Source organism: Neoarius graeffei, chromosome 18 (genome assembly GCF_027579695.1).
Source record: "Neoarius graeffei isolate fNeoGra1 chromosome 18, fNeoGra1.pri, whole genome shotgun sequence".
NCBI classification, from domain to species: Eukaryota; Metazoa; Chordata; class Actinopteri; order Siluriformes; family Ariidae; genus Neoarius; species Neoarius graeffei.
In genome coordinates, this window is record NC_083586.1 from 58,234,737 (window position 1) to 58,249,430 (window position 14,694).

Below are 14,694 nucleotides of genomic sequence, written 5' to 3' on the forward strand. Positions count from 1 at the left end.
CTCGCGTTTCGACTACCAAAAACCAGCACGACTCAGCTCGCTTCAGCCCTGCTTAGCCCCTAAAACTCGCACCGTTTTGTTGTGGGGCTGAAGCGAGCCAAAGCGAGCCGAGTGAGGCTGGGGGCGTGAGCAGACACTCCCCTGTGCACTGATTGGTGAGGAGGAGTGTCCTCACATGCCCACACACGCCCCGCGAGCGTGCTGGGATCTGTAAACACCGCAAACCCGGAAGGAGAAGAATTACGAATTACGAGATTTTCTGAAGCCTTATGCGCCTCGCCTCATCTATACGCTCTTGCCAGTATCTGTTGGCGTTGTCGGTGACAACAAGCCACAGCACCAAGACCAGCAACACTAACGACTCCATGTCCTCCATGTTTATTGTTTACTATTCGGGTCGTGAGACTACCGCTTAAAAGATCACTGATGTCACTGTTTGCGCTGCTTAACGACATCACGTGACGTCCACCCACTTTCGCTAACTCCACCCAATGTGTCCACCCACTTCCAGCCAGCACGGTTCAGCGCGGTTGTAGTCGAAATGCAACTCCAACAGCCCCGCTCAGCCGCGTTTGTAGTGGAAAAGCGGCATTACAAGACACATGGACAGACAGACAGACAGACAGACAGACAGACGAACGGACAGGGTGATTCCTATATACCCCGCCTATAATGAATAAAACCATCTTCAGAGTAAGTAGTGCAGAGTAATCACAACACTGCTCTATGGCTGTGCGACATGGGCTCTTAAAGCCTAGGTCACAACCGGCCATACGTGCTCCTACGGCCGGTCTACGTGCAAAAAACGCAAGAAACGCACGGAGGGCACGCGTGAAACGCACGGAGGGCGTGCGTGTGACGTGCTGATTTTCGAGCCGCAGACCGGCCGCAGAGGTTCTTTGTCATGTCAAACAAACTCTACGGGCGCTTACGTTTTTTTCAGGTTGCAAGACAAACTTACGGCCAACATGCGTCTTTCTCCATGAACAAAAAAAAACGCAGTGATTTGGGAAACGCCAAAAATCGCACAGCCAAAAAATCGTACGTCCGGTTGTGACCTAGGCTAGAACAAGAACAACAACTACAGTGTTTGGATGCATTCCATCACAACTGCTTACGAAGGATTTTGAATGTCCGATTTTACGACCACGTTTCAAACCGTGAGATGAGAAGAACTGGGTGCGCCAGACTCGCAACCGTCTTCAGTCATTGACGTCTTCTCTACTTCGGCCATGTGGCTAGAACGCCAAGTGAAAGGCTCCCGTTACGTCTCCTCTACCGGTTGCCCACTCATGGGTCTCGACACGTTGGGCGTCCCAGGCTATCCCTGTTGAAGATCTTAGAACAAGACCTCTGGCTTCTCTTGGGTGACGATTGCAACATCTTGGATGGTACGAGACTAGCGTTAGATCGCAGCAGGTGGCGTCGCCTCTTGTTAACCACACTGAACAAACGCAAAAAATGTGAGCAGGCAGAGCAGTCACCTGACGACAACAACAACTGAAGACCCGGACAAGCTACAAGGTAAGGTTTAGAGTAACACCAGCCGTCATTTCAGTTATCAGCGTTTACTTCAGGGGTCCGTAATAATCCAAAAATCAAAGCTGTGATTTTCTCTGCTCCCTTTTCAAGTGCAGAATTTCAGAGCTACAGGTCAGATGTATACTGGGCGCGTTCCTGTACTTATGGTGAGAACGCGACAGCGTATAGCGCGTTTCTAAAACCCATCACCTTTCGTATTGTCCACAAGAGGAAGGGACACAAAGTGAAAAACTGCTGAAATGGATGTTGAAAAAGTCCATTCTGTGCAGTGATGTTTATACAGGGTGGTGGCTGTCAGAACACCTGAAGTGATGACCACAATCCTTGTGGTTTTCCAGAGAGGATACTTTTTGACGGACTCACATTTACATTCCAACCACATGTGAAGCTCCGCTGCAAATCAAAAGTGTCTCAGATCTGTTCGAAAGAGACAAATATTTTCTTTAAAAAAAAAAAAATCATTTACCACGTCATCATACGGCGAGTGATTTCCGGAGAGGACATTTTAGACGGATGAAGGATCCTATCAGAGGCACTTAGTTACAAAAAAAAAGTAGCTTCCGCTGAAATCTCTTTCTATCGTGAATGAAAGTACTGTACGAGTTTACGTCCCAAAGTAAAACCTAATCAGTGCTTAAAAAAAAAAGTAAGCAATTCTGAATTTAACCAGTAAAAAAGTGTCTAATTAAAGTAGAATTAAATGAAATGACCACGAGGTCAAAACGGAGTCTGTGTTTGACTCTTAAACATCTTTATAAGGAGACATTAATGCTGTCGGTAGAGCTGTAGGTGCGTCAGGCTTGTGGTACTCGAGTCCGACTCGTGCCCTAATTTTAGGGACTCGTGACTTGACTTGGACTCGTAAATTGGAGACGGATTTTTTCTTTACTTTTTGTACATCATAATTTGGCATAAGATATTTATACATTTCTATTAATTTTGTGCAAGAGAATGCACTTTCACCTGTCCATACGTCACGTTCAGGAACAAACGTTAACGGCGCTAAAATGCCTGGAGAGAACGCCCCTAGGATTGTCCGCTTTGCTTCTACAGACTTCTCGTGCAGTTGGGGGGGGGGGGGGGGGGGGGGAATGTACTGCTACAGTATGTGTTCCATATGTAGAAGAACTATCGCGGAGACGACGGGGACAACCTCGAACTTCAATCGTCATTTGGTAAGACTCCACCCAGAGACGGAAGTGACACGCTATGTTCATTGCTCTGTTGATAGTGGGCGTGGCTTGCTTGCTTGCTGGCTGAGCGATGAACTAGCAAGTGTTAACCCTCTCGTGTTATTTGCCCTGTTGATAGTGGGCGGGGCTTGCTGAGCGATGAACAAGCTTTTTATCTGTAGCCTATTAACTAAAATGGTGCAGTCGAGCAGGAACATTAGTCCGACACAGTAGCAGAGACGCTTTCACATAAAGGCAGCAATAGCCACCGTCAAATGGTGCGGATGGAGTCTTGTTCTCGGACTCGAACACTGGGGATTCAAGACTGGACTCTGACTCGAGGTTCAGTGACTTGATTACAACACTGGTGTATATATAGTTATTCTATCCACATTCACGCACTCTGATTGGCTACTCTACTACTCGGATATCAGCTCATATACTGTTAGTAGAGAAAAAGAAAATGGCGGAGTGTGTTGCTGAACCAACCGAGGACGAAATAAAAACCACGTGAAAACAAAACCTTTTTTTTTTTTTCAAAAATTCTCTTTGCGTTTTTCACAAATTGCTCCCGTCAATTCGCCGGTTTGTTTACATTCCAAGCGGAAATTATTTTGTCGGACGTTTTGTATAAAATTTTTATTGATCGAGTTTGCAAAAAATAAAAACAAAAATGCCCCATTTCTTAAAATTCAGTGAATGTGGATAGAATAAAAAACAGTTATTCCACTCAATCTCGGTGCTACGCGCCTCGTCAGCTATGAGCTCATGTACGACTCGATTTCGTGGAATAACTTAAACATACTGGACCTACTTGCAGGAGTTAGTTGGTGGTGTTCAAAAAGACAGCCATGACTGTGAAACAGCCCTAAAAACACGGATCTAACATGTCGTATGTTGTCACAAAATTCAGGTGTCATTGTTACATCACAGACCAGTCTCCTAAACTTTCCAGTTCACAATGAAACCGGAACTTAGGCCCACTTTACACGGGGACGGTCTGAAACAAAAACGCAAAAGTCCGTTTTCGTTCTCACTTTTTTCCGCGTCTACACGGCCGTTTTCAAGGAGGAAATCTGCGTCTATACGGTGACGCATAAATGTGTGGAATTCAATTGGATGTGCATGCCAGGCGGCTAGGTGGTGCTGTGAAAGACCTCCGCTATGTCTGCATGCATGCGCAACGTCTTCCGTCTTGTCTGATCTGCACATCTGCGCCGCGAAAACTTTGACTACTCTGGCTATGGTAAGTAAGAAAGGAAGTAAAAAAGTAAGAGCATACTATACCCGCCTCTGTTCATTAACGGTATATGTGCAGATTCAGTATAGATGTTCGAAGGACTCCTGGACGTTTATTAAAGCTGCCAGAGCAGCTTGAAGGTCCGTTGGATCGATGCAATCAGACATGCTCTTACTTTTTTTACTTACTTTCTTACTTCCCGGGCTGGCATGTACAGTATATGACATATGTATGACGTAAAAGCGTACCCGACGTGAGCAGATCCGAGCAGAGTTTCGCGTATAGAGATCTTGCAGTCACGTGACCGGAAAGTACACAGCCGCCATCTTGTTGGTCAACAGCACAGCTGAATACTGCTGCACTCGTGTACAGAATGGATCAATTTCAACCGACGGACTACACGGCTCATTTTTCTAATGAACAGATAATTAAACGATCTACAGATTAGTGACCCTTATGGCTTACCAGACGGAGTTTTCACGACCGTGTCAGTGGATATGGAACTGCCAGAGGTGGAATACCCGGACGTGTATAATTACCTCATCAACTTTCCCTCGCTGTTCAGTGGTGAAGCACTGCGTGCTTATAAATCTCTGGACAGTTATCTCTACAGAAATTCAGGATTTGTCAGCGACTCAGATGTGGCATCTTGTAAACAAGAAAATGATCCTCACTGGATGGGTAAGTCACTTAAGTATTGAGTATAGCACTGACCAGCTGATTATAGAATAGAATAAGGTAATTCCAGCTCGTTCGTCTTGTTTACCTGGCGCTGGAGAGGTAGAGGCTTGGCAGTGGAGATTTGAGTGGCTGTTTTCTGAGCTTAGTCAACAGGCCGGCTCTGCCTGCAGCCTCGCTTTTGCTTCCGCTCCTGGCGCCGCCTCCTTAGCTTTGCTTCCAATAACAATCCACAGAGACCCCGCTGGTCTCGCTATCTCGTCCGGAATGTTTATTTTTTCTCGTCCAGAATGTTGTGCATGCGATGGAAATCGCTACAAACCGTCATTTTCTGCTGGAAACCAATGTCCAGTAAGTCCATACGGTTGTAGTGGATATTGAAGTCCGGTACAGACGAACAACACGCAAAAATACACACAAAAAACATAAAAACGTGCACAGGTAGGGAGAGCTTGTAGCCGCAGCCGTTGTAGTAGAATTGTATATAGTAGGGTTTTCCAGAAGAAAAGGTAGAAGTAGAAGCAGAACCAGAAGTAGAAGGCGGAAATATGGCGTTTGACCGACAAGATGGCGTCTGTCACAATCTGGATCGGCTGTGACGTCACATGCAAGTGCTCCATTGGGTAGTTTAGATGGATATGCAACGGGGGCTGTTTTTAACTTACCCACTCTGGAAGGCGTTTTCAATTTTTTCCGTTTTTCAGCCTCGGAAATGCCGTCCCTGTGTAGACGAAAGGCACTTCCGATAAAATATTTAGTCGTTTTTACCCGACAGCGTCCTCGTGTAAACGGGCCCTTATAAAACAACAACACTGCATCTGATTCATGACCTTCACACTTTTTCCACAACAAACGTTAATAAAGCGTTCTCACTCTCCACAAAGTTGCTTTATGCACTATACAAATCACCCACGGAGGAAATTAAACCACGTTTTCACTTAGGATATAACAATCCTAAGTGAAATCAGAAGGGTTAAATGCACCATTATTGTCCTGATGGAAAAGATAAACGAAAAAAATATGGTTTAAAATAAAAAAAGAACATACCCATGTGAGTGTGAACTAAGGCTACGGTTACACTACAGCTTCCGTGATGGGTTTGCGAATACTTGGCGCCATTGGTACCAATCGTGCAATGTACGGCGAATGTTCTCCGAGCTTCACGAGTCGGTTTTTTGCTGCGTCTCCGCCTCATGGGTGGCCAAAAAATTTCAATGCACGAGTTGAAACCTGGTAGCGACGTTTTCGTTGGCAAACTAAGCACCGAATCCTCGCAGACGGGTTTGGGAATACAGTCCCGTGCAAAAGTCTTTGGCGCATGTAAAGAAATGGTGTCGACCAAAAATGGCTTGAAAAAAAATAATGAAACGAAACGTTTCAACATTAAGCAGTAAGCCGTAATAAATAAAACAAAGTCAATATTTGGCATGAGACGACCCAGTGCTTTAAAACAATAAATAAATAGTTGTCTCAGGTCCAATGAGGCCAGCCTTAAAAAAAAATCCGTTTCCTGCCGACCGTGTGAGCAAAAAAATTTTCAGTCGGGAGGGAGGGATTTTTTTTTTTAATATATGGATGGATAAGAAATCGCAATGCCGTGTTTGCTTTTTCTTTCAGTACTTTATTACAAAAGCAGACACATTTAATAAAATATGACGGTTTAATCAACTGAAACTTGTACAAAAACTTTAAGTTAGCATTTTAAATGCTGACTGCAACATCTGCAAAACTTTTACAAAGGTACTTAAAATGTCCGACACACGGACTTTTTGTAGTTCTAAATCGAGCGTTAGGCCTAGTTCGGATGAAATTACACTATTAAAATGATCACTGAATGATTTGTTTTTCTGAATCTTTACTATTTTGTTGTTCGCTAGAATACCATTTTGCGATTTCACACTTAAGCAAATGTTTGAAAACTCCGGATCTCCTTCCTTCATGGTGGCGGACATTTTTTTGTGCCGCACGGCGCATGCGCAGAGTAAGGGAGAGTAACTCATCCGTGGCCCCGACATGTGGCGTGTGTGCGCGCACTCGGCGGAGGCAGTAGTGTGTCGGGGCCGTCGGAGGGAACAGAAGCAGAGATAACGCTTATTTTGTCTCCGGTAAACCAGTCTTCTCTCGTTCAATTACGTGCTGGCATCAAAAGACACCGTTGGTTGTAAATGAAACCAAACTGAGTGGTTGGAGTGTATTTTCATACACAAATGGAGAAATGTTCGCCGAGTGTTTAATTGTGTAGCCACCACTGCAGACCGTTGTCGTTGTTAATTCATAGCATGCTCAGTTGCGTGAATGTGTCATGCACCGAAAATAAGAGATTTACAAGCCAGGAACGCCTCATGATGCAATATGCAAGAAAAGAAAGATGATTTACTGCCATTTTACTTTGTATTTGAGTAAAGTGAATAAATAAATGATCTGTGGAAAATACGTTTAATCCTGGGAACTGCGTGCACAGGAGTTTATTTTGTGTTTACTCCCTCCCCGGCTGGCTACTTATTTGTCATGGCTGGCTAGTATGAGCCTTAGTGGAAAGCCCTGGGAATGCGGAAATGTCAAGTTCGATTTTAGATTTATGAACCCGAAAAAAATGTCGAAAAACTGGCGTTAAAAAAAAAAAAAATTTCAACCGCACAAACGGCACTCACCCGGCCAGTGGACTGGAAACAGAACATTTGTTAATAATGGCCTGAGTGCAGTTTTATAAGGAAACGGTGTTACTGAGCATCTTGCAGAACCAGCCACAGTTCTTCTGGACACTATCACACTCGCTTCTTCGTTCTGCAGCAAAACAAAGCCCAGTAGCCTTCATTATGTTTTCTTTTTTAATCTGAAAAGTGCTCTCTTCTTTTATAATATGCTGCTCAGATACATAAACATTTTTTTTCCTGTAACGTTTAATTTTGTGCAGGAAAACGAACGAACGTTTGGAACTCTAAAATGTTTTGACTAAGTCATAAAATAGAAATCTATAACAAAGTTTGCATGGGGGTGCCAAGACTTTTGCACAGTACTGTACTAGCTGAAGCTCAGGGAAGCATCGCCACCAAACACCTCATTTTCATTGATAACCCAACATAAAGCATCGTGAGCTGTCGTGTGACTGGAGCCTAAACCAAAATTAGGAAAGTCAGAAATTTGAATTACGTCATTTTCTAACCTTGCTTTCGAGCTGTAAGTATGGAACACAATATGTTCATCTCCATTCGTCTTTTGTCAGCAACAAGCTAGCGATGAACGTCACGTTTTTCTCCTCTAAACAGTGAGTGTTAGATGTCGAGACGTTGACTGATCGAAAGCGAACACAGTATAACTTGTTTAAAAAGCTCAGAAGTGCTGCTGTGTTCACCGCTGATGCCGTAAGCCGCCATTTTGATTTGACGTCACTTGCTGAACTCAGGGTTGAGAACATGTCTGTGAAGATTCTCAATCATCCAGGTCATAGTAAACTGTGGGTGGTAGAAATGGGCAACTGGACTTGCTTGAAGATTCTTGAAAACGTTTCACCTCTCGTCCAAAAGGCTTCCTCAGTTCTGTCTAACCAATAGGGAGTATCAGATATTTATCCTCTCCTGGATCAGAATCAGAATCAGAATTCTGATGACCAGCTCATCTAAGGTGTCATTGAGGCATCATGTTGGTGTGGGTCACTGGAGGCTGGGTGTGAACGGCAAGTCATTAGGGTGATCAATGGCAATCTGACTCTCTCTGTCCTCCTGTGAGTCACCGAAAACTTCTCTGTTCACCTGCATTCCCACCACAGAAGCAGTCGGATCTGTAAGAAAACGACTCCTTCAGGATAGCTCCTTACTGGATAGAACGAAACTCACCACGGATCAGATTTGCACCCTGCTTGACCTCTGCCTGACTACCACTTATTTCCAGTTTAATGAAAGTTTCTACAGACAGAAGCATGGATGCGCCATGGGATCACCAGTGTCCCCTATTGTGGCCAATTTATACATGGAGGAAGTGGAACATATAGCTTTGACGACTTTTGCAGGAGTTGCTCCCAGCCATTGGTTTAGATACGTGGATGATACCTGGGTTAAAATCAAAATCCAGGAGGTGGAAGCTTTCTCGAAACACATCAATGCAGTGGATAGCAACATCAACTTCACTCGGGAGGATGTCAGTGGGAATAATCTAGCCTTCTTGGATTGTGATGTACACATTAGACAAGACAGAAGCCTTAGTATCGAGGTCTACCGGAAACCCACACACACAGACCAGTACCTACTTTTCAACTCTCACCACCCACTGGAACATAAATTGGGGGTCATTAGGACCTTGCAACACAGGGCTCAGAACATTCCTACAACATTAGAGGGAAAAAAGAAGGAGCAGAAGCATATCAAGAAAGCACTTCAGAATTGCGGTTATCCCAACTGGGCTTTCCTAAAGAGCATAAAAAGGAACATAACTGACAAGGATGATAACAGGAACAAACGCAAGAACATTGTCATTCCCTACACTTCTGGTCTATCTGGGAAACTCAGGAGGATCTTCTACAAACACAATATTCCGGTACATTTCAGACCCAGCAACACCCTGAAGCAGAAACTGGTCCACCCTAAGGACAGAATACCCAGACACAAATAGGACAACGTAGTGTATGCAATTCAGTGCAGTGAGATTTGCACGGACTCATATATTGGGGAGACAAAACAACCACTATACAGGCGCTTGGCCCAACACAAGAGAGCCAGCTCCTCAGGCCAGGACTCGGCTGTCTACATTCATCTTAACAACAAAGGACACTCATTTCAGGATTGTAACGTACGCATTTTAGCCAGAGAGGATCGTTGGTATGAGCGAGGAGTTAAAGAAGCCATTTTTGTCAACCTGGAACGGCCATCACTGAACAGAGGTGGGGGTCTAAGACATCATTTGTCAACCATCTACAAGGCGGTATTGGACACTCTTCCCAGACGGCTGGGTGTATACCAGGACCTAGCTGTTTTCGGTGACTCACAGGAGGACAGAGAGAGTCAGATTGCCATTGATCACCCTAACGGGCGATCCTTTGATCACCCTAATGACTTGCCGTTCACACCCAGCCTCCAGTGACCCACACCAACATGATGCCTCAATGACACCATAGATGAGCTGGTCATCAGAATTCTGATTCTGATCCAGGAGAGGATAAATATCTGATACTCCCTATTAGTCAGACAGAACTGAGGAAGCCTTTTGGACGAGAGGTGAAACGTTTTCAAGAATCTTCAAGCAAGTTCAGGGTTGAGAAGATCATCTGAGTGAAGCAGGAATTCAGAGCAGAGGTTTTCTTTGGGTTCTCCTCGTCCGAGTTACAACTTGTAATCGTTCGTTTCATCACCAAGACAAGCAATAAAGTATACAACATTCGATCGTAGATTTATAACACCAGATACATAAACATGACCTCGTATTCCTTCACATTGCCGATTTTAAGATCATATTCCCAAGCTAATGTTTGTCATTCTCTCCATTTCTTGCTTGGACTAAAGTATTGGCACCCTTAAGCCTTGTTTCAGCCTCTCACCACTACTGATGTGAGGTTGCTTCCTGAACCTGGGGTTGGGAAGACCGTCCCGAGTTATGGAGTACATCGAGCGCTTTCCTTGCTCCCCCAAATCAGAGGTCGGAAATTCTGAGTTACAAATTGTACTCATTAGTTACACCATGAAGAAAGGCTGAAATGGGATCTGAAGCACTGAATCATGGACATTCCTTCAGAGTTTGCGAAGTATTTTCTCCGTATCCCATCAAGGATTAAACTATCGGCACCCTCAAGCCTCATTTCAGAAGCTCGCCGCTGTTAAACCGACGGCGCCACATGAATGGAAACGTAAGGATAAACAATTGTGTCTGGCGGAAGGGAAAAAAAATAACGGTGTGATTTTCAGTAACATGCTCATGAGTCGTCTAGCGACGATTTGACGAGTTGTACGTATCATTCTCTCTCCAATACCCAAAACAGGGAATGGGTTACGTTCTTGTTCACGCACCAAATTTTGAACCGTTCAAAGCATTTCAACCAAAAATAAACTGGTTCTCAACGTGAAAAGTTGGCTCCCAGTTGGAACCAAAATACAGCTGGTTTTACCAGCGCAAACTGTGATGACATCAGTGGGCAGGTCAATAGTTTGGAGAGGAAGCGGAGCACAGGAATAGAGAATGCAACAGAAAAGGGGAAAAAAACATCTTCAGAAAAAAAAAAAAAAACTGTAATCACAGAACAAAAGCTTGGAGGTAATTGATGCACACCATCATCTTGCTACTACTGTTTACTCCTGTCGTGAATTAGATAACGCCCTCCGTTCATGACGCATCCTTGATTACAACGGTTCCAATCAAAACTGGTGAAAATGTGGGCCGGTTCACAGAATCCTGAATGGACCCAGTTCAAAACCCATTCCCTGTTGGTCGAAAAGGGGTATAACTCAAACCAGAACCCTTTCACTTTTCCTCCTTTTTCAACAACAGGGAATGAGTTCAGTTCTTGTTCACACACCAAATTTTTAACATTCCGACCAACGATAGCCCAAAACCTGAAATGTTGGTTCTGAGCTGCAACCAAAAGATGGCTGGTTTTTCCCAAGCAAACCGTGACATCAGTGGGCATCCGTGTTGTTAGTTTGGAGAATTTCTACGTCTTATCATTAGTAGTTGGTCCATGCTTGTGTTTTGGATGAACACAAATTATATTCCATTACATTAATGGCATATATAGCAGACGCTCTTATCCGGAGTGACGTACAACATACCCAGAGCAGTCTGGGGAGCAGTTGGGGGTTAGGTTCCTTGCTCAAGGGCACTTCAGCCATTCCTGCTGGTCCAGGGAATTGAACAGATAACCTTTCGGTCCCAAAGCTGCTTCTCTAACCATTAGGCTATCCATGTCTTCCCTAAATATCATCAGCGTGACCTGCCATCTTGCTCCTACTTCTGTTTACTTCCGTTACGTGTTGTGCAGCACCTGCACTTGATCACGTATCCTTGATTACTTGGGAAGCCATGGTTTTAAAGGCTAGAGAAGCAGCTTCGGGACTCAAAGGTCGCCGGTTTGATTCCCAGGATCAGTAAGAACGGCTGAAGTGCCCTTGAGCAAGGGAAACCCAAAACTGTTGGCCAACGCTCACAGGCACCAACGTTCCGCAATCCTGAACGGAACCCGGTTCACGAACCCATTCCCTGATGGTCGAAAACCGGTATCTGGGGACGACTTGAGGCTCGAACAGCCATAACAACCATATTGTTGGTTACAACTTATTATCTCAGAGTCTAAATTTATAGCTATTTATCATTGTACCCCACCACAATCCAATATTTACTACACTGTTCTGGTCTAAATAGTGTTGGGAAGAAACACTTATCAAACTGGCCATAAGTTTACCTCAGAATTAAACTAAAAATGCAAATATTCTCTGTAACTCCAAACACAAAAAGCTATTATTATAGTTTCTCATTATGGAGGCCATCAGCTCCTTTGTACTTGTGGCTAAGAAGCACAACTATATTAGCTAGCTAGCTAGCTAGCAAACAAACACAGAAAACACCAACATAAAACAACAAAAAGGTTTAATATCAGTAATATTAGATTATATATTGATAACAGGACATATTGTCAGATAGAAACATGAAAATCTGGACCAAACACGAGTCCAAAAAAAAAAAACCCTGCTAGCAACAAGCTCTGTTAGCTTCCGTTGCTAACGACTTCGCTAACTAGCTAGCACTTGTACCATGTGGCTAAACATCACCGCAAACCAAAACATCCAGCATCAATCCACTTCTTTTTAGAATAAAAAGCTGTATGGACTTGTTTTCAGATATAAAACATGTGAATAATATATTATATTAAATGATATAAAACGGTTTTCATTCGATTAGCGGTTTACTGCTAGCAAAAGAAGAGCTACGTGCTAGTCAGTTAAGCTAGCTGTCATTTTTTGTTTGTTTGTTTGTTGTTGTTGTCAAAAATCAATCACGAAATTAAAATGTTTTTTAAATTATTTAATGCATGATGACTGACTAAGTGTTTGGGGAAAGGCTGAAAGGGTTTATAAAGGCGAGGTTGAAACAAAAGTGCATTAATAATAACGTTGAAAAAAAGAAGGAGGAAAAATAAGCAAGAGAAAGCAGCGTTAGTGCTGAGGAGGAGGCTGTGATGGATAATGCTAGCTTGCATAAATAAAACAAATAAAGCGTGCTTAGAAAGAAAGAAAGAAAGAAAGAAAGAAAGAAAGATGAGGATGAATTATGTTCTTGATAAATATGAGTTTAAACAATATAGCACAGAGAGAGAGGGAGAGAGAGAGAGAGAGGTTTGGTGAAAGTTAACGCTAACTAACATGGATGCACTTCATTATGATATATAGATATATAAAGGAACAACTGGTGCACTGTGATGATGTGTGGATTAAATACACAAATGTTGCACTGGGATCATTAGATCTCTGGTTTATTCAGATTTACTCAAGTAAAACATGATCATAGATTATAAGCACGCTTCCTGACTGATGCATGGACCTTGAAGAGGCCAGATTGTCTAAAACCTGGATCACTGACATGCAACATGACATTCAGATCAACTGCACTGGCTCTCATCTGGGCCTGAAACACACACAACTGCAAAAAAATAATCATCATATCTATGTCTCTCTCTTTATATATATGTGTGTTGCATGATTTCATAAAGTCCACACAGACATGCTAGTGAAGTTAGTGCAAGCCAGAGATCTGGATCAAAGTTTCAAGCATAATTTTAATGCACATCCAAATACAATAATAATAATAATAATAATAATAATAATAACTAGATGATCATGGTGGAAGTGATGATGATGATGATAAATAATAGCTAATACTTACTTTCATTGAGCACCTCCACCAGCTCGGCGCAGTTTTCACACATTGTTCATGAAGAAGTAAAAGGGGGGAAAAAAAAGGATGAAAGTGCCCCCAATCAAACCATTGGACACTTCTGATGGATCCTAAATGTAGTAACAGCTGGACTGTTTTGGTTTCTCTTTGTTTGTTTGGTTTTTTTCTAGGGTGAAAAAGGGAAAAAAGGCCCCCGACGCAATGCTTGCTTAAATGCTCGTGTTGTTTCTGTTTTCTTTTTCAGAATAAAGGGAGATTTAAGAGACGGAATAAATTCCCCCAGCTTTTCGCTGTTCACAGACACTATTATGAGGCACTAAGTTATCGAGAGTCGAGTCAGACTCCAGTCGGAGCGTCACTGCACACTGTACATACAGCCGCCATGTTGAAAAGGGACAGCGGCGTTCACGAGCATCATCGGCTATTTCCGGCTCGTCTCCTCCGCCACGCTCGGCTCTTTCCGGAAATCTCGCGAGCGTTCGATCATCGCGCGAGATTTTTTTTTTTTTTTTTGGTACAGATTTATCACGTGATCAACCGTTTCAAACCAAAGCACGCTGAATGACGACATATCTCATCTCATCATCTCTTTTTGTTTGTTTTGTTTTGTTTATTTGGTCATAAACGTACAATAAAAAAAACGGTACAGGTGTGGCAGGGATAACACAAAAAAGCGTAAAAACTTGTTTCCATTGTGGTCCCTTATCACAGACAAAAAAATAGCTACACACAAAATAAAATAAAAATAATTTGACAATACTGTATAACTGAATACCATGGGGAAGCATAGCAAAAATGTGAAAACTAATACCATGACAAATAATACTGAACAATATTGATAATGTTAATAATAATAGAAAAACAAGAAAAGCAAGAGAAAAAAAAACATAATATAATAATAATAAAAAAACATAATATAATCAGGGCGGCACGGTGGTGTAGTGGTTAGCGCTGTCGCCTCACAGCAAGAAGGTCCTGGGTTCGAGCCCCGGGGCCGGCGAGGGCCCTTCTGTGCGGAGTTTGCATGTTCTCCCCGTGTCCGCGTGGGTTTCCTCCGGGTGCTCCGGTTTCCCCCACAGTCCAAAGACATGCAGGTTAGGTTAACTGGTGACTCTAAATTGAGCGTAGGTGTGAATGTGAGTGTGAATGGTTGTCTGTGTCTATGTGTCAGCCCTGTGATGACCTGGCGAC

At 43.2% G+C, this 14,694-nt stretch overlaps 1 protein-coding gene across 1 annotated transcript in view; it reads right to left on the reverse strand.

Moving 5' to 3' along the window:
• The window catches only part of usp34 (ubiquitin specific peptidase 34), a 179,338-nt gene extending 165,424 nt beyond the window's left edge, over positions 1-13,914 (reverse strand). The window contains 1 exon segment of the mRNA XM_060899081.1: positions 13,492-13,914. Within this exon segment, the coding sequence (XP_060755064.1) occupies positions 13,492-13,534 (43 nt within the window). The 5' untranslated portion in view covers positions 13,535-13,914.
• Positions 13,915-14,694: the final 780 nt, after the last annotated feature.